This window comes from Toxorhynchites rutilus, chromosome 3 (genome assembly GCF_029784135.1).
Source record: "Toxorhynchites rutilus septentrionalis strain SRP chromosome 3, ASM2978413v1, whole genome shotgun sequence".
NCBI lineage: Eukaryota > Metazoa > Arthropoda > Insecta > Diptera > Culicidae > Toxorhynchites > Toxorhynchites rutilus.
Window position 1 is genome coordinate 13,464,685 of NC_073746.1, and position 26,651 is coordinate 13,491,335.

Sequence of the window (26,651 nt, forward strand, 5' to 3'; positions counted from 1 at the left end):
CAGTTCCATGTTCCGAGTTTCCAATCTCTAGTCCGTGTTATTTGCGTGGGTCTAGTCCGATTGTCCTGTCTCGAATTTCTTTGTAAATTTTCCTGTGCGTTTTATTTTTACGGATGGCTTGCAGGGCCTGCACCAACCCCCTGTCTCGCCGGAGGACCGTCGTGCACAGCTCTTTTTAGAGTCCCCGCTGGCACGAAGACAGTGATCAGCCGCCCCTAACATGGGGATCAGACGCTGTTTTGAGCCGCACTTCCATGGTGAACAGACGCTCGGATAGGCCCCCTTCCCTGTCAGCATACGACCAAGATCCCACCGGGGTTGGTTACCCGATCTTCACTATGGTTACTCGTACCCCAGCCGGCACCACGGGAAGGTAGGGATAGGAGTTACTGGACTAATCGTAGAAAACTATTCAGAGCAACATAAATGCACAAAGGCAATTCGCAATTCGGAGTAAGTATTTTGTTTTCACTGATTTGAAACATGTATCCGTCTCCTCGGTCGAGAGACTATCTTCATGTTTCCACCGGGAAGAAACTTTAATCGATAACATTTCAACATAATTAACCTTGTCTTCATTTTCAGTTGGTTTTTAAAAGTTATATGCGATCGTCAGGTGCTAGAACCAAACAAAAGGTCGGAGCAGCCGCAGAGAAGATTAGTAGTTCTAGTACCGGTCAGCCTGGTGCACCGGCCAAATAGCAGCTTAGAACAGACGGATAGGTGATTGTTCCTGCTACCGCCATTCGTCCTGGTACACAGCCAATGGTGAGTGCACGTTTTGTTTTGTAAACTTCAAATATAAGTTTTGAGAGTATTTTCAAATAAACTGATATAGAAATTTGGCATCGTTCCATTTTTTCTTCGTTATTTTCACCTCCAGCTTCGAGTTTCATATTGCAGGAATGTGTGGCTGGAAACAGACCAATCACAGAGTGACGTGCAGTCCACACCAGAAGCAAGCAACAAAAGGCGCTTTAACGCCGCCCAAGGACGAGGCTCAGTGTTGAGTTTTGTTATTTAGCATTACCGATCTACTAGTGTGCGAAGATTGTCAAAAGACTCCAAGGTGTGCACAAGAACTTCCACAGGCCGCCAATTACTTGCAGGCTCTTGAAGAGGGTGTTATGTGAGATGCCGTTTAATCACATATTCAACGAGATAAAACGAGCGGTAAGAAGAATTTGTTGGTAGAATCTGGAGTGAGGAGTGTTTGTGACGAACTTTTCTCCTTGCAGATGGAATTTAAAATGAATGAACGTCGCACTAACTAGTTTTTATGGCCATTATCCCATTGATGAATTACTGAAAGGCATTACTGCAACCAAAGCATTAAGCTGCTTTAAACTGTATTTATTCATTTTTGTTTTTGTCGCTAGTTCGCTAGGATTACTAATATTTTTTTTCGTTAGTTTTTGTTGTATGGCTCATACTCCTATCGATTACAGGGGGCCTTTGCAACCAATGTTTTGTAGAATTATTTCAATTGAATAGAGAATAAGTTATGATTAATGTATTCTTAGTATGTAATTCAATAGAGTATTTGAATTAATAACTGATTATTAAAAAAATGTAATCCCTTACGAATAAAGAATAAAACATTCACTGATATTTTACCAACAAATTTGCCACTTGTGAACCGACAAATCGCTTTTATTAAGTCGATGTTGATCCGTAAAATTACTAATAATTAGTAGGGTCGAAAATGACTAGTGAATTGGTAACATGTACCAAAAAATTCGTTATATTTACTAATCATTTCTCTCAGTGTATGGAGTTCCACTGCCGTGTGTATATATCTCAATGTATATGTATTAATTTTGATGGAATGATTTAACTACTAAACGCACTCTGGGACCAAATGTGCAAATAATCCCACCTTTGTTAAACCATCTTGACTTCGACAACCAAACAATTTGTTTATTTCAAGTTAGTGAAATTGACAGGTGGTACGTAACGTATGATGAACAGCGGTACGATGCGGTTCAGATTTGTTTATTCCCCTGCATACGTTGTCATGGTTGTATTTGAATTTGTTGAAGAAATTTGAAGGAAAATTTTGAACAACAATTATTATCGTTAATAACATAGTGTTAAATCTACAGTAAGGTATTTATTTTATATACATCACTGTGTGCTAAATTTTGATTTCGCTGCCGGATCTGATCAATTTGTTGTGGTTTGAATAGTTACTTTGTGCCCTATGTTTATGAAAAAATTAAAATGCACGTTTGTGTTTATTCAACTCTCCCATACCAAATTACTTCTGCGATTTTGTTCGATTCTTGCAGATGCCGTATTATTGCGCAGTGAAGGGATGTGGAAACAATATGTTTATAACAAAAGGTAACCCGGACATTGCGTACCATACTTTTCCCAGAAACCCAGACAGATTACGCAGATGGATAGTTTTCTGTGGCCACTCCGAGACCTGGAAACCTCAAAAGAACCAAGGCATTTGCACACGTCACTTCGACAGAAGCTGCTATGATGAACTGTACGAAAAACGCCGTCAACTTATTGGTGCAAGGAGATTAAGGATGTTACTGCCTGATGGTAAACATTTTTTTCTCTGGATTGCATTATATATATATATGTAAAGAGTTTCATTTACATTGTGTTAGCAATTCCCACAAAGCAAGTTACGAATACGATGACTGAAACCACTGTATCTTGCCCGGATAAAAGAAATATTAACAATAAAGCGCCGCCTGGACCTTGTAAGTATATTACGTTACTGCAAAAGCATTAGGTATGCCTGGGCTAGCGTCGGAATGCCTTGGTTTGTAAAATTCCTCGGTTGTCGTAATGTTCCGAATATTTGCAGCTATTTGTACTCCAATTGCTGATCAAGTTCCTCCGTTTCAAAAGCCATATCGCTGTGCAGTTGAGGGGTGCTATAACAACAGATGGCGCACAAGAGAAAGGTTGGATTTGACTTACCACCACTTCCCGAAGGATGGAGATCGTCTCCGCGAATGGGTCAATTACTGCCGCCGGGATGACGGCTGGGAGCGCAACCAAAACGATGGGATTTGTTCGATACACTTCGATCCATCATGTTACGAAGAAAGTGATAAAATTCGAAAGGTGTTACGACCTCTGGGTGAGTGAGTGGAAATGAGGCACAAACGTGAGCAAGTCATGATTAAGAATTGGTTTTGTCCACAGCTGTTCCTGGCGTCGCGTATGAGCTTAGCAGTGATCCTCATTGGTTTGCACCTAAAGATTCTATGATCCCCCGTCAAAAAGCCGATGACCAAAGTAAGTTGATTGTTTTTTTTTGTAATCCAATAGTGCAATTCCAAATGAAATGGAACTAAAATGCAGATTTTTATTTTTGATTCGAATGAAAGTTTGTATTCCGTTTGGGTTGGAGAAACATTTTGGAATTTTTTGACTCAAGTGTAATTTTCGAAAAGGGCGTGTCGATTTCAGTAAGAAAAATCTTTGATAATTTATATCTCAAAAACTATGAGTCCTACCGAAATAGTGTTATACAAACAGTTAAGGAGTATTGATGTTAAAATGTGAAAAAATATACGCAGAAAAAAATTAGTAATCTTTTTTTTATTTACAAATAAAACTTACACTTGAGTCAAAATATTCCTAAATACTGTGGAAAACTCATATATCCTCAAACCCAAACGAAAAGCAAACATTTATACGAATAAAAAATACTCATGTTTTGTCATTTGACATTTAATTTTGACCAAAAGATAACAGCGTGCAGTATATGAACGAGGAATGCCTCGAGGAGGACATGATCGTAGAAAGGCTAGACGAAGCATTTGATGAAACTGTTACGGAGCTGAAAATCGAACCTAGATCTCCCTCTTCTGTCCCTGAAGACACAGATGGTAAACGCTGTTTCTCAATGTTTCCAGTAAACGTTATCCTAACTTAATCTCTTGTGACAGATGTTAAAAAAGAAATCGAGGAGGAAGCAGTGGAACTCCCGCTGCCGCAAATCGAGGTACTAGCCGACTCACTGGACATTCCATCCGAAGATCAACTGCTCAATCAGTTTTGCCGCTTGTGCCTTCGGGAGATCCCCAATCTGTTCCCACTTATGTCCCGCATTCAGAATGTGCTCGTTCCGGAGATGTACAAGGCCGTCACCGGACTTGAGCTAGGTTTCGCAGCCAAGCTGTCGAAGAAAGTATGCATAAACTGTCTGATAAGACTCGATTATGCGTACAATATAAGGAAAGAATTTTTGGAGGCTAACCGCACCCTGAAATGCTTCTCGCTGTCGAGGATAATTTCGCTGGTGGAGAATTTGCAAAACTATCAGAAGGCCATTCGGGTCACAACTGAATCTTACGGCGAGAAGGTGCTCCGTCAGCATCGGGATATCATTCGGATGCGTCTGATCAAGAAGCAGGAGCACTTGGAGAAAATGGTGGGGGACGAAGGTATTGAAGTGTTGAAGAACAATACGCTGGTTGGAAAGTATACGAGTCGATCAGCTCGGGATCAGCCTGATTTGCCCAGTGATGTGGAAGTGGCTTCCGAAGCAGATTCACGCTTGGAACAATCCGTTGAGCTAGTGGAGATATTAGACGAGGAAAGTTTGGAAGATAGGACCGCGGAAGACATCACATTTGAGCACATCATTGATGGGGCTTACGTAGAAGAACAGGAATCTACACCACAGCATCCTATACAGTATGTAACAAAAAGAAATAGTCGGAAAGGCAATCGCTATCATATAGAACTGAGAGAAACGAAACCTGATCCGAACAAATGTTACATTTGTGAAAAAGTGTTCGAGAACACCGAAGCACTGGAGTTGCATAAGCCGTCTCACGTTGGCATGATTCCTTACACATGCGAACGATGCGTCGAAGAAGGTGGAAGGGAGAAAGAGATCACTTCACTCATCTTGCTCCATCGGCACTTCCGGATGCACGCTGGATCGATCAAGTGTCCGAAATGTCCTATGCGCACATTCACTTCCACTGCGCTGTACGGACATATTGCATCATACCACAGGGCCGACTCGACAACGAAATACACGTGCGAAATTTGTGGCCATCAGATGGTGAACATCAAGCGGTTTCATATACACATGGGATTTCACCGAGCGGTTGAGCAAGGACGATACAAGTGCAATCAGTGCGATAAAAAGTTCGGCACGAAGGCACGGCTGGAACGCCACGAACGGATCCACACCCAGGTGAGACCGTACAGATGCAAATACTGCGACAAGGTAAGTGTAGATTTTTGACTCGGTTTACACTTTTTTCTCGCTTACATTCTTTATTTCTTAATTTTGTTTACATTATAATCAGTGGCGTTGAGTGAATCTTTTGCACCGGGTGGAAGAATTGATTTGCACCCCCTCCTTCCACCAGAAAAGTAGAAACATTTGCGCTCGGGGCGGAAAAGTTGATTCGCAGTTCTCTAGACATGAAAATTCATTTAGAAAAAAAAAAGTCAAAGAAGGGTTGTGTCCGAGACACGACCGCATAGTTGACGTAGGATTCCGTTAGACTATTTGTTGATTTTGGATATGTCTAAAGAATTACATCGTTTAACTCTTTGATAATGATTTGGTGAAAAGGGCAATTTTGTTTGGTTGTTGGGTATTGTTTGCTCACTCCACCAGTGTTTACCGAGTGATGATGACAGAAGTATGGTAAACAGTCGTTTGGTGGTGCGTATCAGATAAAAGATGCCGAATTGGAATGAGATATGGCGAAAACCGCCCTCTGTGACTCTAAACGAGATGCCTCCTGTGTTATGTAAGGATGAAATAAAAAAAACTCACCAATATAATATATGATAATTACCAATACCGAACACAATTATCAATTTTTCTTATCAGTAAAAACATGTAACTTTAATATAGAGAAAACATATTTGAAATGGGAAAGGTAATTTTGTTTTATAATTTTTACTTTCTGAGTGTTTATTCAACCCAATGCGAATTTTAATTGGACTAACAGCACCTACTACGATATGTAGAGCATATGGGAAATCACTTTTTCGAATATTTCTTCCTTTTTCCAATTTTTTCTCGCCGCATGAACTTTCCTTGGGTGAAAATGAACACAACAAAACACATAACCGAACGACCAGTTCTCGAGCGAGAACACACCTTGGCTTTTATTTATATAATTGAAATAAAATTTTTGACGTGCGACTACGTCTAACCGGAATATATGGGGGGTAAAATGAAAACCTAAACACAGAACATGCAGCGAAAAATGAAAGATTTCGAATGCTTATAACGCGAACATTTTTTACTGGATCGGAAAGATGTTTGCATCAACTGATAGGGAATATTTCTACGCATCTATCGCAATTAATAAAATGTTATTTTTTATTAGGGAAATAATTTAATAACTTTAAATTGTCAAGCGTTATCTAAACGCCCTAACTGCCTCGTTTTGATTGGCCCGATTTACGGTTTCCCCAACACAACCATCAAAACCAAGCAGCCTCAGGGAAATCGGCATTGTAAAATAGGGGGTAAAGTAGGGGGACTTTTGTTCTCATCGAAATGTGTTCCCTAACACAGACTTCAAAACCAAGGTGCCTGGAGGAAATCGGCCTTGCAAATGAATGCAAACTGCGAGTACTTTTGTACTCGCTTGCCTTTGTACAGACTATAATATGTTTCCCTAACACGAACACACTAACACTTAGGAATCTGGGAAAATCGTGCAGACACTAGAGACGAATGAACTTCAAGTTTCAAGCAAATTTGCGGTTCGAAAAGTACGTGCACTTGAGAGATGTAAACTTCAGAGGGAAATGTAAAATAAAATGATCGTTTGATAATTCTTCCGTTCTCATATTTTGTTCTAGCCATCATACCAAACGTAAAAGGTAAACGTAAAACAATTGAATTCGGAAATTGTTTCATTCAATCAAGAATTTTATCAATACAAACAAATGATTGCTAAGCTAAGGTAGTCCCACGTCAACCATGCGGCTATATCATAGATATAACCCACCTATTTTCACAATACACGATCGGTCATTGATATGAAATTTCATGAAGCAACCAACATTAAAGTTCCAAATTTAAATTTTATTTGCTAGAATTAATCGTATCACTCGCCTTACTTGCAATATAAAAATGCCCCCGACTTGCATATATTTGCAATGTCGATTTCCCTCGGGAACCTTGGTTTTGATATCTCTGTTAGGGAACACATTTCGGTGGGAACAAAAACTCCCCCTACTTCCATGTATTTACAATTTCGATTTCTTCCAGGCCGCTTGGTTTTGATGTCTCTGTTAGGGAACACATTTCGGTAGGAACAAAAGTTCCCCCTACTTTCATGTATTTGCAATGTCGATTTCTCCCTGGCAGCTTGGTTTTGATGTCTCCGTTAGGGAACCGTCGCATATGTCGTCAATTTCGACCAATTAGAAGTGGGTATTTCCGTTAGGATAGGGGTTAAGATTTTTCAATTGTTCGATAGTCAGTTTCATGACATATATTATTTAACTCAATATAAAAAAATGTTACGGAGTGCCGAAATCGATTGACACAAAAATGTCATTATTCCATCATTAAATGACTGAGCAATAAGTGTTTGAAATTGGACAATTTTCACGATGTGCTCGATTTTCGATTTTCAATTTGTACCCCAATATGTTCCCGAAAGACGTAATCCTACGTCAAAATTTAAACTGTTACATGGTTGAATAAAATATTTAGTATGATTCCTTTCTGTGGAATCTTTCTGTGATTTGTTCTGCGCATTCAATCTCATGATTCGAATTATTTACTGTCATTCTGTGTGAATTGTCTTCCGCTGATTTTATTCGATCACATATTTCAGAGTTGTTATTTCCAGTTGATATCTGTATGCGTTCACTTATTTCTTCATCTTCCTCAAACTCAATATTCAATCCTTGCTAATTGCCCATTCTCTACAATGATAACTGACACTGTGACACATTCTTTCTTCTTCGATTTCCGGCACAACTATTCGAGTCTCAGGAACAGGAATCATAAGCAAGTTTGACAGAGTGTTTATCGACTGCACTACACCTATTCGCTTTCAAGATTTGATGACTGGGGTTGTTAAAACTTGATGCCAAAACTCGAATAGTCAAAAAAAAATCCTAAATAATACATCCTTTCAATGTTTATCTGTGTCTTGTTCAATATTTCTGAATTCAACATGATCATCGATTCTAATTTTTCTCAATAGATTAGTTTTATATTTCCAATTATTCCCTGGTCCATTGGTTGAGCAATAGATACTGCAATCGGAATTTGTAGAAAAAGCTCATATTTTTTTTAACCCATTAGTTTATTCCAGGCTCACTAGCATTTTAGCTGTAACAGAGCCGAGTTTTAAACGTGTACATGTCACATGTTTATCATATCTATAATTAGCACATTACAAAGTTGCCATTTTTCGGCGTAATAGTTAGACACTCTACCCATCAAGCCAATAAAACCAAATTTGGCATGTGGAGGTTTTAGGGAGCAATAAATGTTTTTACGGTGGTTGGATACTCCATCCCCCCCCCCCCCTTCTCTAAGAGGGTGCTGCCATACAAATGAAAGACAAATTTCTGCAAAACTCGAAAACTAATCAAGCAAATGGAGACACATTTGGCATGCGATGGTTTTAGGGGACACGAAACGTTTCTATGGTGAATATACACTCTTCCCCTCTCTCTGAGGTACGCTGAATAACTCGAGTACTAATCATGCAAATGGAATCAAACTTGGCATATAGAGGTTTAAGGGATCGATAAACGTTCGACATGGATCGAAAAGGTGGTTCGACACTCTTCCCCTCTCTCTGAGGGGAGGCTGCCATATACATGAAACACAAATTTCTGCATAACTCTGGATAGAAAAGCAAATGGAGCCAAACTTGGGATGTGAGGGTTTTTGGGTACCAGAAATGTTTCTATGATGGTATGACACCCCTTCTTTCTCTGGAATGGAGAGGGGTTTCCATAAAAATAATGCACACATTTGAATCTAACATATTCCACATGACAGTTTAAAATTTTCGAAAAAAATCAATTCGCATGTGTTCTACAATTATATTTTGACAAGCGTTGTTAGTCCATTTGATGTGATGCGGCAACGAAATTGATATTTATTCGAAAGTGGAAATGGATTTTATTGTATGAAAAACTCGATTCTTTCCAAGTGTCAAAAATTTTTACACCCCCCATATATAAAAATATTTTAATTAATAGAATTTTTCTATTTTATTAATAAAAAAACAACTAATTCATTAATATACCTCACACAATTAAATTAAAAAAAACTCCTACATCGTCTTCTATCTATATAAATAAAAATGGATCGCCGAATGTGTTTATAAGAGCAAAACTCGAGAAAGGAATTCTCGCGTAACTTTTGAAAAGGTCCAATGTAACATTTTCGTCAACTCGAGAAAAACGAAGTTGTAGACCCAAACATTATCCCGCGAATTGTCTTAAATGCTTTCGATCTTTATCGCTACTTTTACCACTAGCAGTCAAGAATAACTCTGAAAAACCAATCGTAACTGTTGTTCCGTGATTTGAGATAAAAGTTGAAGACTAGGAGCGAAAAATGTTACATTGGACCTTTTGACTGCCCGCATTTGCACATTGGACATATTACGTTGCACGATAATAATTTGAAACTAACTATTAAACAACAATCCAAATAACAGCATTTCATTCTAAAGGCAGATTATTATGGTTATCACTCGTCGAATTGCACTAAAATCGGTAACAACACCTGTAAGAAACAAAAACTTAAAACGACCGAAGTACGACTTCGTATTGTTTTGACTGCTTTGTTACTTCGGACGTTTCGGGCGTCGGAGAAAAGAGGCGTCCGAAGTAACAGCCGGGCGCATAGAATCCGAATCTGTACATTGGATATTTTTTGTATCGGCGATAAAAAGATGAAGAAGATAGATACGTGAACGATTGTTTTTGTAATACATTCAATGATTGAAAACTAATAGCGTGCATCCATTAACTCGATTTGTTTACATTTGTTACATAGGACCTTTTCAAAAGTTACGCGAGAATTGTCCGATTTAAAGCTGTCTTCATTCTATCATATTCCATGTAACGAAGAAACATGTTATTTGCAAGTGGATGAAAAATCTTGCACGAGAATTGTGTCTGAAAATAATCTGATATTATAATGCCGAGTTTTGGTAGAAATACTGAAATTTTATACTAAAAAATAATTTTAAAGGGTAGATTTGAAGATCAATCAATGAACAGTTCTGCGATTGGACCAATGAACGTGCGCCTAGTAAGAAAACGTGAATGTGATAACGAAAAATGAATTTTGGGCGAGACGAAGTTTGCCGGGTCAGCTAGTGTTTTAATATTTTGGAAAGTATATTAGATTCGTCGCAATTATATACCTGGTTGAAACTATCCATTACCGGATAATCGGTTGACAACTTACCACCACAAACAATATTTAAAGCTCGCGAACGTCGAAACTATTTTTAAAATTAAGGCACTACATTTTTTTATTGTTTTACACTACACGTAAAAATTTATTAGTTTGCAAGTGACTCATTTTTTAGTTTCTTCAAAATGTTATATTTGAAGTCCAACATTCTGGTGCTCTGGTCTTGACATGGAAGTGGTCACTTCCTATAACATTCAAGTTGGATATCGTCAAAAAACTAGTAAACGGTATGTCACATCAAATTGCATCACGGAAAAAACGCTGTAGAAATTTAATTTTTAGGAATTATATCTTCAGCTTTCGCTTATAATCAGATGAGAGTGTATAAATCACGTTGGCCATGCTTCACTGTCAATTTTTCGTATATTTGGAAAAATGTCGTCGAACGAAAAAGAGCGTCGTGAATTAATCCTGTGCACTCATTTCGAGAATCCGGAGTTGTCACATCGGGACATCGGTAAGATGCTGGGAATCGTCCAATCCACGGTCAGCAGAGTACTAAAACGATACTTCGAGAACCTAACCATCGACCGGAAGGTGAAGAACGGCAAAAATGGATGCTCCGTCAGTGAAAAAGATCACAAGCGCGTAGTTAAGCAGTTTAGACGTGATCCGAGAAGTTCGGTCCGGGATGTCGCCTATAAGCTGAATTTGTCAAGTTCATTCGTCCAGCGGACCAAGCAGCGGGAGGGCCTGCGTACATACAAGGTTCAGAAGGCTGCTAACCGCGACGAAAGGCAAACATGGTGGGGAAGACGCGAGCCCGGAAGCTGTACACCGAAATGCTGACGAAGCCGCATTGCCTGGTAATGGACGACGAAACCTACGTCAAAGCGGACTTTCGTCAGCTGCCGGGCCTGTTGTTCTTCTCCGCAGAGGACAAATTCAGCGTTCCGGAGGAGATTCGCAAGCAGAAACTATCAAAGTTTTCCAAAAAGTACATGGTGTGGCAAGCGATTCTGCTCTTGCGGAAAGCGGAGCGCCCCCTTCGTGATGACCGGCACGGTAAACGGGCAGGTTTACCTTAAGAAGTGCCTACAGAAGCGCTTACTACCACTATTGAAGCAGCACGAGGGCCCGACCATCTTCTGGCCGGATCTCGCTTCGTGCCACTATTCAAAGGACGTGTTGGAGTGGTACGAAGCCAACGGGGTCACCTTCGTGGGGTCACCTTCGTGCCACCCGCCCAACGCGCCGGAGCTTTGCCCAATAGAGAAATATTGGGCGATTATGAAGCAGGCCCTCCGGAAGAACCAAAAGTTATCAAATCGGAGGCGGACTTCAAGAGAAATTGGATTTCTGTTAAAAAAAAACTACAACCTGACGTTGTACAGAACCTTATGGACGGGGTAAAGAGGAAGGTGCGAACATACGGGCTTGGGCTCGAAGTACGAATAAAAAGAAAATGCCAAAAGTTGTTTAATAGTTTTTATTTTACTGTCTAAAATTTTCAAAAGGATCGGTCTACTGGGCGAATTTCTACAGCGTTTTTTCCGTGATGCAATTTGACGTGACACACCCTTTAAAAGCTCACATTTATTCAAACATACCGCCGATTCGATTCACGTCCCGGAGGATTTTTTATCTCGCCTATTTGTATTCTTACGATTCTTACACGAATCAAACTTGAGAAACGGCACAGGCCGTACATCTCATTCCAAACAATCATAGAGAAAGTTGCTCAGAATCATTCTCAGTTGTTGATTCTGAGCTAATGAAAATAGTACGAGAGGCTTTCAAAAGAAACGCGCAATATTCCCTACAAATCCCACAGTTAGAACACTTTTCGTAAGATATGTGAATACGGCTGATCACTGGAGGCAGTATAAATACTTAAAAGTCACAGGAAGGTTGTGTCCGAGACACGACCGCATAGTTGACGTAGGATTCCGTTAGGCTATCTGTTGATTTTTGATATGTTTGACGAATTACATCGTTAAACTCTTTGATAAAGATTTGGTGGCCCTGAAAAGGGCAATTTTGTTTGGTTGTTGGGTATTGTTTGCTCACTCCACCAGTGTTTACCGAGTGATGATGACAGAAGTATGGTAAACAGTCGTTGGATGGTGCGTATCAGATAGAAGATGCCGAAGTGGAATGAGATATGATGAAAGCCGCCCTCTGTGACCCTAGATGGGATGCCTCCTGTGTTATGTATGGATGAAATAAAGAGGAAAAATTCTCCAATGTAATATAAGATAATTACCAATACCGAACACAATTATCAATTTTTCTCATCAGTAAAAAGATGTTATTTTAATTTGGAGAAAACATATTTGAAATGGAGAAGATAATTTTGTTTTATAATTTTTACTTTCTAAGTGTTGAAATAAATCGTTCCATATATCAAATCATTTTTAACACAACTGCTACCATATACAATTTTACAATTACACTTGTGCTAAATTTTTCACAATACACGATCGATCATTGATATGAAATTTCACGAAGCAACCATCTTTAATGTTCCAAATTTGAATTTTATTTGCTAGAATTAAAATCACTCACCCTACTTACAGTATAAAAATGCGCCCGGCTTGCATTTAGTGATCCCCGATAATCGTTCGATTAATCGATTAATTGAATACCTCCTACAGAAATCCATTATTAATCGAACGAATGCACAACCAATAATCGAAGCGAACGAATAATTTACGTCGATTAATCGATCTAAACCCAGAGAGAAAAATCCGTACGGCCGCTGCAGTTTTATCCTGAAAATCAATCATTATCTTTGATGCTCCACTAAGTTCGTAAACCATGCTCAATGTAAAAGATAATAATTGATTTTCAGGCGTAATGAACACTTTTTTGATTCCATATGGCTTTCTAGAAAATGAAAAATATTAGTCTAACTAATTATTTCTCTCAGTGTAACGATTAATCGATTAATCGATTATTTGGGACGATTAATCGTATCGAATAACAAACTGCTGAAAACTATTCGATTAGCTGATGAACGATTAATTTCAAAAATCGGGGATCACTACTTGCATATATTTGCAATGTCGATTTCCCTCGGGCACATTGGTTTTGATGTCTCTGTTGGGGAACACATTTCGGTGGGAACAAAAGCTCCCCCTACTTTCATGTATTTGCAATGCCGAATGTCCCCAGGCAGCTTTGTTTTGATGTCTCTGTTAGGGAACCGCCGCATGTGTCGTCAATTTCAACCAATTAGAAGTGAATGTTTCCATTAGGATAGGAGCTGAGATTTTTCAATTGTTCGATAGTTAGTTTCATGACATATATTATTTTATTCAATATAAAAAATTGTTATGGAGTGCCGAAATCGATTGACGCAAAAATTTCATCAATCCATCATGAAATGACTGAGCAATAAGCGTTTGAAATTGGACAATTTTCACGATGTACTCGATTTTTTATTTTCAATTTGTACCCCAATATGTTCCCGAAAGACGTAATCCTACGTCAAAAATCATTTTTTTTGTTTAATCCTCATTTTTTGTTCAATAACTCAACGACGAATTGAAATTTGCATATTCTTACTTTGGTTTCGAAAAACGTGATATAAACAAAACATTTTCAATGATAAAATCAAGAGTGATATAAACGAGACGTGATAAAAACGTCCAGTGATATAATCGAGACGTTACTGTACTACATTTCAAGTGATCAACCTAGGGTTCTACATCTTTAAGTTGCAATGTCAATTTCTGTAATGATTTTTATCAAACACATTATACGATTTGTTTCATATTCCTATTGTAAAATCATGCCTCTTTTTTCTAGTTTTTTGTTACCTTTTTATTATATACATAAATTTAACTTATAAGATACCCTCCCCAAATTATTTACATTGACCCAACTTAAACTACTTATATTACTGGAAATGAATATATATCTAATCCGAAGCCGTTACCTTGGAAGGTAACGACTAGAAAGTGAGGTAATCATACAGATTTTGTATTATTCTTTGTATTGGGAGAGCGCAACTCTGTTCAAATTTCATACAGTTATTATTGATAATTTTGATAAAGGTTTTTATTCCGGCCAGCTGATGTATCTCCGAATTTCGCGTTCTGAGAGGAGAGTTTAGAATCATACGAAGAATTTTGTTTTCTATGCTTTGAAGTTTTAATTTGTGTCATCGCATCGCATGTGCGATAACTGGAAATATTATTCGTTTGTATACTGCAAGTTTATTAGCCAGAGATAATCGAAAGTATCTATTGATCAGGGGATACAATGACCTGATTAAAATGTTGCATCTTGTGTCTGTTAAGTCAATGTGTGCTCTGAACGTAAGTTTTCGATCGAATGTTAGACCCAGATACACTACATCTGAAGACCATTCAATACTACTGCCTATAAAACTGACTGCCATATTTTGAGGAGGAACAAGCTTTGGAGTGTTCTTGTAGGGAAACAATATGACTTGTGACTTTGCTGCATTTGTGCATATCTTCCAATTATTGAAATATCCAGACAAAGCCTCTAATCCTCTTTGAAGTTTAGATTTTAGTTCTGTGATATTTCTGCCCTTGTAAATGATGGCAGTGTCATCTGCAAATAATGACCGTTTCCCATCAGATTGTAGTGCGGGAATATCTGAAGTGTAGATATTGAAAAGAATTGGTCCCAAGATGGATCCTTGAGGAACAATTGCACCCACGATGAATTTCTCTGATGAAATATGAAATATTATAGAAACATTGAATGATAGCGTTCAGATAGATAATCGTTCGGATAAGATAATCTTTGATAATTTTTATCAAGTTTGTAGGAAAACCAAAGTTCTGAAGCTTGTAAACGAGACCGTTATTCCAAACATTAACAAATGCTGGTGTTATACTCTATGAAGCTGACTTGTTTCGTCTGATTATGTTGTATACTCTACGAAGCTGGTGAATGGTAGAGTGGTCTTTTCGGAATCCAAACTGCTCATCCAAAAATATATTGTGCTCATCTGCAAAAGCAAGAATGCTCGTTAATTTTTTTTTTTCGAATACTTTCGAAACTGCTGGGAGAAAGCTAATTGGTCGACAGCTCTTTGAAGAAAAAGGATCTTTTCCGGGGTTTAGTACCGGGATCACTTTTGCCAACTTCCAACTCGAGGGGAAGTAAGCCAATTGATAGACATCTGTTCAAGACAGAAGTCATAATTTCATATAAGTTGCTACGAAGATGTTTGTTAAATATACTATCGAAGCACGGGGCCTTCGTATTCTTCAACGAGCGTATAACCGAGATAACCTCTTCAGTCTAGATGATTTCATTCTCTTGAGGTGCAGAATGGATATTGCCAATAGCTCTTACAGTATCATTTACCGAAGCTTCAAATGGACTTGTAATGTTCTGGCCAAAATTGTGTGAACTGGAAGCGAAATGGTTGCCAATTGCATTAGCCTTTTCGGTAGGTGTTATCAATCGTTCTGAATTATCAGGTTGAAGAAGAGAAGGGTTAGACTTGGTCTTGAGAATTTTAGCGAGCCTTCAAAATGGTTTGGAGTTGTTCGGAAGTTCTTTTGCGAATTTTTTGTTAAGGTGGGACCAGAATGCCGCGCGACAATTGTGCTTTGACACTTCATTTCAAATATTGTGTGTTTCCATTTAGTCGAACACAATAATGCGATGCGTCATTGGCATCGTTGTACTAAACGCTAACATTTGTTCTAAACTGCTTGCGCCGAATTCGCGATGACATTGACATGGTTTCGACGTCTGGTGGCAATTTCAAATTAGGGCTATAATTTGGGTCCCAAACACGTTAGTGTAATCTCTATCAAATTAGAAGACACGAAGCCGGTTTTTAAATTCTAAAATTTGAATAAAAATTTACACATCATGTTATTTGATTACTTGAAACACGTGTTTCTGATTTTCATTCAACCATATGGCTAAACAATTCCTACATTGTTGCTGAATTTTTTCATCCTAATATAGAGTTGTCTTCATAAACAATTTTCGTATGAGACTTTTTCACCACCTGTAAACAAAAATGTTTTTCATTTAAATAGAATACTAGTTTGATATGGAAAAGCTAATTTTCATTCATAAATGTAACCTACTAACGTGTAACGTGTTAGTTCTTAATTTTGAAAACGTGTTCATTCCGACTGAAAATCAGCTATTTTTTCACGCTTCCCTAAACTAGTAAACGGAGCTCAATGCCGCCAGCGCGGATATGCCAATGTGTTGTTTTTAAAAACATCCAACTGATCCGTGGACACAACAAGAACAAGACTTTCATACGAATTTTATTTTGTTTTTGTTCACATGAAAAGTGGTGACGCGAATGCTAGGTTGTGACCGCAAGTCAACAGACTGCGTCGGGCGAATGTTTTAGTACAGAACGCAAGCAATGACTGCTGATGAGAAGCAACGCACAACACGGCATTCTGTTTCCACCTTTACGGAGATCAATCATTCTGGCCTGAATAACATTGCTTAACTGATTATACTGTCGTTTCCTTTCTCGAATACCAGTACGTTGATATTGCCTCCGATAGAAGTTCCGAAGTCTAATCAAGTGTTTAGTAATGGAATCAATTTGAACAGAGTTACTCACCTGAATCGTTTCTGGCTCGCCAGAATAACTGCAGTTTGAATGAGCCGACTGTTGCTGCGATATCTTCGGGAAATTGAATAGGCTGATCGAGATCAATGTTGTTGTCGATAAGCTGCTGGAATCCCACCGTATTCGCACGTTGATAGTCCCGCCTACATTGTGGCCTCCCAACTACGACATCAGATGACGGCGCCAGTGGTTGTGTGGTTAGCGTAACAGCCTCACAATCCGATCGGCTTGGGTTCAATCCAAGCTAGCGTCGTTGGGATTTTCTGAGGCGAAAAATCTCTGGTTACGTCTTCCTTCGGAGGGGAAGTAAAAGAAGTTGGCCCGGCTCATGAGTTGTTGAGTCTGATAGGTAGGAACAGGTGGAGTCGCCTCCCTTTTTTTTTTTTTTTTTTTTTTTATAAAGGTGAGGAACGCTCTACCAGCCTCTCCTGGGAAGGGTTAACCCAGACGTCGAGTGGGGATCGCACCCACAAAATCCAAGCCCTCTACTCGTTGCCTTATTCCCCCTGGGACCACATCTAGGCGACTACTTCAGGGGGCGGCTGTGCTCATGCACTTCTCGAGTTTTCAACGCTGACTAGCGTTGTCCTTCCCTTTTTCTCAATATTTTTCCTCTCTATTCGTTATTAGTTCCACTGCGCTGATGTCCTCTTCGCAGGCATCCATTTACCCGTCGAGACGTGAACCGATTAGGAAGTGCCCTCCAACTTGACGCGCGCCCCGTCACAGTCACCCTCGCAGGATTTCTCTTCCCAACGGAGCGCCGATTAGACAGTGCCCTCCAACCTGACGCACACTCCGTCACAGCAACTCTCGTGGGGTACACACCGATTTGATGACGCCCTCCTAGGCGCTCGCTCCGTCGAAACGTTCGCAGTGATCCTCCATCCAGGCCACGTTAGGTGTTGCCAGGCAGGCCTTTTGCTGTTCTCCGCGGCAGTATCCGTTTACCTGTCGAGACGTGCACCGATTAGGAAGCGCCCTCCAACTTGACGCGTGCCCCGTCACAGTCACCCTCGCAGGATTTCTCTTCCCAGCGGAGAGCCGATTAGGTGGTGCCCTCCAACATAACGCGCACCCCGTCACAGCTACTCTCGTGAGGTACCATCTCTTGCAACAGCCGTCGCCGTTGTTCACCTTTCACCGTCGGGCGTTGTCAGCACTTTGGTCAGCCCTCCACCTTCGCTGCAGCTCCGACATGATTTGTGTGATTGCACTGCTCACGGCATTCCAGATCATCTCATCGCGACACATCTCCTCCACAATATTCCCGACATGAAGTGCAGGCAGCCCCTCGCGCCTTTCGGTGAACCTGGGACAGACAAAAACGACGTGCTCCGGTGTTTCCTCCATATCTCCACGCTCCGGACAGAGGGGTGAAACTGCGTGCCCGAAACGATGTAGATATTGCCTGAAACAGCCATGTCCAGACAGAAACTGCGTCAAGTAGAAGTTAACCTCACCGTGCTTCCTGTTCAACCAGGTCGATAGTACCGGTATCAGCCTGTACGTCCATCTACCGTTTTCTGCCGTATCCCATTCCTGCTGCCATTTGCCCAACGACTCCGCTCTCATCAATTTCCGGATACCTCTGGTTTCCCGCCGCTTGTAGCACTCGCTGTCTTCTGCCAGGGTGATGCAGATGGGAATCATACCGGCGATGACACTCAGCTTCTGTCGAAATGGTCCTGTACGCGCTTACGACTCGCATGGCCATGAGTCGGAATGTGCTATTGAGTTTCCTCCTATTTCGGTGGGTATCCAGAGCCGCCAACCAAGCAGGGCCACCATACCTCAGAATCGACGAAGATACACTTGCCAAGAGACGCCTCTTGCTGCTGCTTGGGCCAAAGCTATTTGGCATGATCCTCCCCAACACGTTGATGGCCTTTGAAGCCTTCCCACATGCATAGTCGACGTGCTGGTTGAAATTTAGACGGTCGTCGATCATGACTCCGAGGTATTTCACTGCCCGCTTCGAAGCGATGTTATGTCCTCCGACCGATACCTCTGCCCGCAGCACTGCCTTACGATTGCTCACTAACAGCACCTCGGTTTTGTGATGTGCCATCTGGAGCTTTACGCTGTCCATCCAACTACCGATCATGTCTACAGCCTCAGTTGCCAACATTTCCACCACCTGGAGCGTCTCGCCGAGTACAGTTATTACAATGTCGTCCGCGAATCCCACGATCTCCACACCTCTGGGTAGTTTCAGCGTTAGTACACCGTCGTACATCGTGTTCCAAAGCGTAGGACCTAGGATGGAACCTTGCGGAACTCCCGCCGAGATGTTCTTCTGTATCTGTCCCCTGTCTATGTTGTAAACTAGGATCCTATTCTGGAAATAGCTCCCCAGTATCCTGAACAGGTAGCCAGGGACCTTCAGTCTGTGTAGCGCCTTGGCGATGGCCTCCCAGCTGGCACTATTGAAGGCATTCTTCATGTCAATCAAAACCACCGCGCAGTAACGATCGCCTCTTCGTTTTTGCTCCAGCGAGACCTGAGCTTTCTCGATAACTGTCCGAATAGCGTCCACTGTCGACTTTCCTTTCCGGAACCCGAACTGCATTTTCGACAGTCCGTGATCACCCTCCGTCTGTTGAGAATAACCCTCTCCAAGAGCTTTCCCAAAGTATCCAACAAACAAATAGGCCCATACGATGCTGGATCTCCAGGTGGCTTTCTTGGTTTCGGGAGCAGCACCAACTTTTGGATCTTCCATTTCGCAGGGAAGAGACCGTCATCCAGGCATTTCTGCAGCACCACCCTAAACATGTCGGGGAAAGCAAGGATCGCCGATTTCAGGGCCACATTGGGGATTCCGTCGGGGCCGGGTGCTTTTTTCAACTTTAGACCTTTTGCCACCGCGATGAGTTCTTCGTTGGTGACTTGTGCGTTCTCTGCTTCGTCCTCACCGTACAGTGTGGGTGGCCACGTCGGTGGGTCGTGCTGCGGAAAGAGTCCATTCACAATGACCTCGAGTTTTTCCGGACATAATTCCATGGGAGTCGTTGAACTACGGAATTTCGCCATCACAATTCGATATGCTTCACCCCAAGGATTTGCGTCGACGTCTCGACACAGCTCCCTATAGCAGTTCGATTTGCTCCTACGTATCTCTCGTTTCAAGGCGGCTCTGGTCGCTCGGAAAGACGCGCGGTGCTCCTCTCTCTCTACATCGGTTCGTGCCCTCTGGACTCTTCTTCTGGCTCGTAGACAATTAGCGCGGAGGATGCTGAGTGTCTCGTTCCACCAGTAGGCTGGACGTCGTTCATTCGTCGGGTTCAGTCTTCTCGGCATCGCTGTATCGCATGCCCTCATCAATGTTCCTGTCAGCCCGTCGGCGCTCAGATTAGGAGTTCTGCTGTCTCTGCGTAGTGCTTGGACGAAAAGCTCCTTGTCAAAAACCTTTGTCCTCCACTTCCGCTCAAAGGTTCTTGTATTCCGTACCACTGCGGGGTTCCGTTGTCCGACACTATACAGGATTGCCTGGTGGTCGCTGTGTGTGTATCCCTCCGACACTCTCCACTTCGTGTTTGCCGCCAGTGATGGAATGCAGAAAGTTACATCGATGATGGATTCGCTGCCGTCCCTTCGAAAGGTGCTGCTAGTGCCTTCGTTCAGAAGTGTGACGTCTAGTTTTGCGAAGGCTTCTAGTAGGCTGTACCCCCTGGCGTTGGTACATCTGCTTCCCCACTCCTCAGGAGTCCTCAGGAGTCGCCTCCCTGATGTCGGTGATTGGCACTGAATTGGCGGAAATAGGCCGACGAAAAATAAGCGAAGATAAAAAAAAACTACGACATCCACTCCTAATTCAACCATCACTGGGAAGTGATCCGAACTCAATTCGTTGAGGGCAATAGGATCACCGATGTGGCGATCCATGTTGGTAATGAAGAAACCAATTATGGAACGTACACCAGAACGAGAAATGCGAGTGGGGGTTGCTGGACTAAGAATCCTGTAGTGTCCACACTGTAGATCATCATTTAGAGTCACTCTATTTTGATTTCTCCTTTGGGTTCCCCAGGACTGATGTCGAGCATCAATGTCCCCGCAGATGACGTATTTCGACTGCCTTCGTGTTAGCTTGATGACCTTACATGGTTGTAATAAAAATGTAGCATGACTTGCACTTGTTCCTGCTGGTTGCGACAACTTCTAGTCTGTCGATCTAGTTCAACAAACAGGGTTACACGTTCTTACATGCTGTAAAAATCCTCAGTAGAAGAAGAATGAGGTGAAGGTGTTGGCGTAGGTGGTAAACCAAAAGCTGCAACCTCACTATAGCTCTGTTGCTCCTTTTTTGGCTTTTCGGTAGAAAAGGCCGTTTGGGGGCGACCTGTAGGGAGTGGAAGAGGAGGAACTCCTGTTAATCGTACCAGAAACCATTGGAGGGAACTCTTTGCCAGTTCTGGACCTTTCTTTCTATTCCGCGTTTTATCAGTAGCTTGCTTCCGGATTAGTTTAAAATGCGCTCGTTTTTTACAGCTATGGCTGGCGGCTTGGTGACTTTCGCCACAGTTAAACGCACTTACGAGGTTTTTCCTCTGGAAGACTGCAAGTGCTTTTTAGGTGGTCAGCAGCACACTTGCCACAACGAGTTTTCATGTGACAGTTTCTTGTTCCGTGTTAATTCGAACATTGCGTTACATCCCGATGTTGAGGTTTGTATCGGTCCCATTGTACCGAGATGTTGAAGATCTCCCTGATTTCTCTCGGGCGTGTTATGTTAGGTTATCCTTTCTTGATGAGCATCAGGTACAAGACATTAGAATACCCATTGCCTGGTGTTTTATGCCGAATCATCCGATATACAGCCAACGGATGAATGTTTTGTGATTGTTCCAGATCCTTTTTGATATCCTCCAACTCAATAACAGGAAATCCTCGCATCACCATCTTGAATGGATGGTTTTTCAGACGGGGTATCGTGAGTGTCTCATCATTTTTTATACCAGGTGTGATCCAATGATTTTGTATTGCTCCAGAGTGGAACTAGTAATTTTAATCCCGATGCTGCATATTTTAAAAACTGGCTGCAATTTCAGCGCCAGAGTTCAGACCTCAACGTCCCTATATTTCTCGATGTTGTGAGATAAGGTGGTACTTTCACCTTTTTCTCAACATTAACTTTCTCGGTAGTTGATTCCTCCTCGGTATGGCCATCCAATAAAGCATAGCGGTTTCTTTCTAATATTGGCTCCTTCTTCTTCTTCTTCTTCTTCTTCTTCAATGGCACTAACGTTCCTAGAGGAACTTCGCCGTCTCAACGTAGTATTACTTGCGTCATTTTTATTAGTACTTAGTTGAGATTTCTATGCCAAATAACACGCCTTGAATGCATTCTGAGTGGCAAGCTCTAGAATACGCGTGATCACAGTGCAAGTCGGAGGAAATTTCTTTGACGAAAAATTCCCCCGACCAGAACGGGAATCGAACCCGAACACCCGGCATGTTAGTTATGACGCTAACCACTCGGCCACGGGAGCACAATATTGGCTCCTTGCCGGTGTCCGATCGATGTCGTTTGTTGGTGCCATGTGGTATGCCTGGGTCGGTTGACCGGGTTTTCCCCATTATTGTATTCCTCAAGGGCACACAGGTGGTTGATGAATCGCATGTAGACAATCTGAAAAGAGAAATAAATAGCTTTAAAAAAAAGGAGACAATAAATAGAGCTCCAAACACGTCCGTCTCTATCAACGGTCGGTGTGGATTTTTTTTTATTCGAATGAATACGATCAAATAAATGTTGTTTCAATTTCAGTCCTTCACGAACGAAACCACGCTTCACATCCACGAGCGCACCCACACCGGCGAAAAGGGTTTCCGGTGCGACATATGTGGAGAGTGTTTTCAAAGCACGAAGAACCTCATCTACCACATTGAGGAGGCCCATGACGGTCCCAGTGGGGAACAAGGCTCGGCTGAATGCTACGAGATCAAGTGCGCAGTGAAAGGCTGCAATTATAGAACCAAAAATAGGTACAAGTATTATAACCACAAGGCAAGACACGCGCTGAGATTCCACTGCTCGTATTGCACGAAGCAGTTCGGCACCAAACAACAACTCCAGCATCATGAGACTGGTCACACCGGTGTCAAACCCTATTGCTGCGAGCAATGCGGGAAAGGTTTTCGCTATCGGGTAGGTTATCGGATGCCACAGTGAACTGTATTTTTATACAGTGTTCCGTTTTATTTTTGTTTGCAGCACTGTCTAATTGATCACGTGAATGTTCACAATAACATTCGGCCGTATTCGTGCGAGATATGTGGGCTGAGCTTCGTCCGTGAAAGAAATTTGAGGGAACATCGTTTGAAACATTCGGATAAATTGTCATACAAGTACTTCGGATCAGAAAACCAATCCGGGCCTCATTTGAAAATTGACTCTTTATTTACAGGTGTCGTTTCTGTGGCAAAAAGTTTAAGTATCGTGCGGATCAGTCAAGACATGAACGGATCCACAGAGAAACACCGGCTGACCAACCAGACATCGGAAACATCGACGAACAGGATGCGATGATGACTGTGATGGAGATTGATATGGGAGCAGATGAGTAACTTCCATCGACGCGTGGAAGACTGGTTCCAATAGTCAACAATCGTTTTGAAAATTACAAACTCGCTAGATGGGAGAAAAGCAAAAGACTATTTTTTTCCCTTTAGACTGGAAACTGCATCCAAAAATCAAATGAATCACACTGGTTGATAGGTACAATTCATGTTACAACAAACGAGTGGTAAAAACTATTTTTAAAGTATGATTTATGAATGAAATAAACTGAAGGACTTTACATGACCGAAAATATGTACTCATATATTGATCTGATTGGAGATGAATGAAACGGAAGATGTGAAGTTCCTGTTTACAAAGAATAAAAGAAAGAAGCATATATTAGAATATATTTCAAACTTGTCCTCATGCTCATCGTTCATATTCTTTCTCAATTATATTGATATAGGTAGTTGTGCAAGAATTTGAATATAATTTACGAAAAAACCTCCCTGTCATTTTATTATTCATCAACCACCTTGCTCGATAAGCATCTATCGTTCATGTTTACGCGCTCGCAACTCGATTTCTTTTACATGACCACCACGGGCACGCTTGCAGAAGTCCAGACGCTGAACCCAATTATTAAAACGGTTTTCAAGCATAAATCGGCCGATACTGCTGCAATTTGACATAGACCATAGACTTGACGTAACCCCACAGGAAATGGTCAAATCGCACGACCGAGGCGGCCAATTGACTGGGCCATTTCGTGAGATAACACGCTCATCAAACTTGGTTTTCAATAAATCGATTGTTAAATTCGCTGTGTGGCTTGGGGCGCCATCCTGTTGAAACCACATATTGTCCAAGTCCATATCATCCAATTCGGGCTGAAAATATTCGGTTATCATTGGTAGCGTTTCCCATTCACAGTAACGTGCCGGTTTTGATCATCACGGATGAAGTACGGCCCAATGACGCCGCCGGACCATAAACCGCACCAAACTTTATTATTTTCGAGATGTAATGGTGACTCATGGAGTACGTGTGAATTGCTGCCTGACCAATAACGCATATTTTGCTTATTGACGAAGCCATTCAGCCAGAAATGAGTTTCATCGCTGAAGATGATGTCTCGATGAAAATCCAGATCATTTTCAAGTTGTTGCTCAGTCCAATTCACGAACATACGACGCTTTTGGTGGTCAAGCGGCTTCAGTTCTTGTGTCAATTTGAACTTGTAAGGAGGTAGGCCAAGATCTTTTTCGAAAATTCGTTACAACAACGTCACAGAGATGCCCAACGCTTGAGAACGACGTGTGAGGCCGATTACACATTATCCGGTTTCTGCCGGACCGGTCTGAAACCCGAATGGCAATTTTCGACCGTATCAACCTCTTCACGGCGCCGTGATGCAGCCGTCTACTGCGACTGCATTGTCCGATGACCGGACAAGTATTATTCGCGATGACAGTAGCATAGTATCGACGGCTGGTGGACACATCAGTTTGGGAAAGCAAATCATCCTCTATAAGATTATTAGACCTTAAGACAGTTTTAAGTTGCTCAATTTTTGATGAAAATTTTTACATCATGTTATTTCATTACTTTAAACACGTAGTACTGACCCTTACTTAACCATTTCTGTATATTTTTCTTGATATTTTCACAAAAACTCATCATTATAATATAAAACCATTATTAAACACAATTCTTGTTCAGGGGTTTTTCCCTACTTGCAAAAGAACGTTTACTTCATCACATAAATAACATATTTGTTAAGAAAAAGTTTATTTTCATTCATAATTCTTATTTTGTATATGAGTTTACTGCACCTGAAAATCCATTATCACTATCATTTCCCAAAAGCGGAGCACGAAGTTCCATGCCATCAACACGAATTGACAGTTGTTTGCCATGTCTGTTAGTATTAGTACAATTCAGGCAATTTTTCGTCCCATGTAATAGTATGTGTGCGCTATTGACGTTTGTTTATTGTTTTTGAAACCAATAATAATTTTGATAATTGATAATTTGCAAGTGATATGAATGCTGAAATTTTTATTTCACTTCTTCAGCAACTACCAGTGCTGTGGAACAAATTCTGTGATACAAGTTTCTGTTCAAAGAGAAGCAATGGTCACAGGTGCACGATGTCATCATTGAGCATATTGCCACGGACTGTGTTATTAACGGTGAGTGGTGTCTTTCGACAAGCAGATCGAGTTATTTAATTAACTTCTATTTTTTTGTTCACAGGCAACATCCCTTATTTGAAATTATTCCTGAATTTCTGGGTATTCTAGTTTTACATGACCCGGGACGCGATCAACGACGAGACCGAGGCACTCAAGTTCAAAATGTTCCCATGCCCGATGCCAAAGCATTGGTTCTGTCAGAACAAAATTCCAGCTTATCTGATTCGGTAATTCTTTGCCCCGGATCCGCGTATTGATAGCTGTGATGCGAAATGGGCTCGAGAAGCTGCCCCTGCCCCAGGAGGCATATGTTGAGCGCGTTCTTGGACGAGGATCTGCGGAAGCAGCAATGGAATAGTGTTTGAACGAATTATAATGTTATTTTAATCGTATTTTTTATTGTAATAGTGAAATAAAAAACACTCTAGAATGTATGTATGACATACATTCTCTTGCAGGAAAATTCCATGATAATTACAGGAAGTGAACACATTATTGATGTAAATAAATAGTGCTCCTGGCTTGTTACGGAATGTTTTTATTATTGGCTCATCAAATTGCACTTTTATCTAACCGTGTTTCTGAGACTGTTGAAAAAAATATGTGGCAACGTGTGAAATAAATCATGCTATTTGTGGAAGCATGGAAACAAAATAATTATGCGTATGAATGAGTAAACCACAACTGGATTAAAGTTAGTTTTTGTAAAAGTATTCTGAAGTGGGGCGGAAGTATTTACGATAGGTAAGGTATGAACGCCGATATGATGCAGTATATGCGTAATATCCGTGAGGCCTGGTCTCACTTTGACCATGCTCCTGGTGTGCCACTCCAACATTTGTCCCTATGTGCTCACCAAGGTGCACATGCAGTCAGCTGCCTGTAACCGGAATATTTGCAGCAATGTTTACCTGTTAATCCACTATATAAATAAAAGCATGTATGTGTTTGTGAGAGATGTACGGTTTTGTGTAGTGAGAA

At 41.2% G+C, this 26,651-nt stretch overlaps 1 protein-coding gene across 4 annotated transcripts; it reads left to right on the forward strand.

Annotated features, from left to right (window-relative positions):
- Window positions 1–1,966: 1,966 nt before the first annotated feature.
- Window positions 1,967–26,149, forward strand: LOC129778602 (zinc finger protein 479-like). Of its 4 annotated transcripts, none has more exons than XM_055785616.1 (10): window positions 1,967–2,109; window positions 2,292–2,556; window positions 2,625–2,720; window positions 2,828–3,106; window positions 3,172–3,264; window positions 3,720–3,860; window positions 3,921–5,182; window positions 22,738–23,118; window positions 23,185–23,318; window positions 23,378–23,916. In XM_055785616.1, the coding sequence occupies exons 2-10, from the start codon at window positions 2,292–2,294 to the stop codon at window positions 23,535–23,537; spliced, it is 2,811 nt and encodes a 936-aa protein (XP_055641591.1). In that variant the 5' UTR covers window positions 1,967–2,109; the 3' UTR covers window positions 23,538–23,916. The 4 variants fall into 4 exon arrangements, with proteins under 4 accessions (XP_055641591.1, XP_055641589.1, XP_055641590.1 ...); XM_055785614.1 differs by having other exon boundaries at window positions 3,921–5,215; window positions 23,378–23,915; XM_055785615.1 differs by having other exon boundaries at window positions 1,967–2,104; window positions 3,921–5,215; window positions 23,378–23,915.
- The last annotated feature ends 502 nt before the right edge of the window (window positions 26,150–26,651 follow it).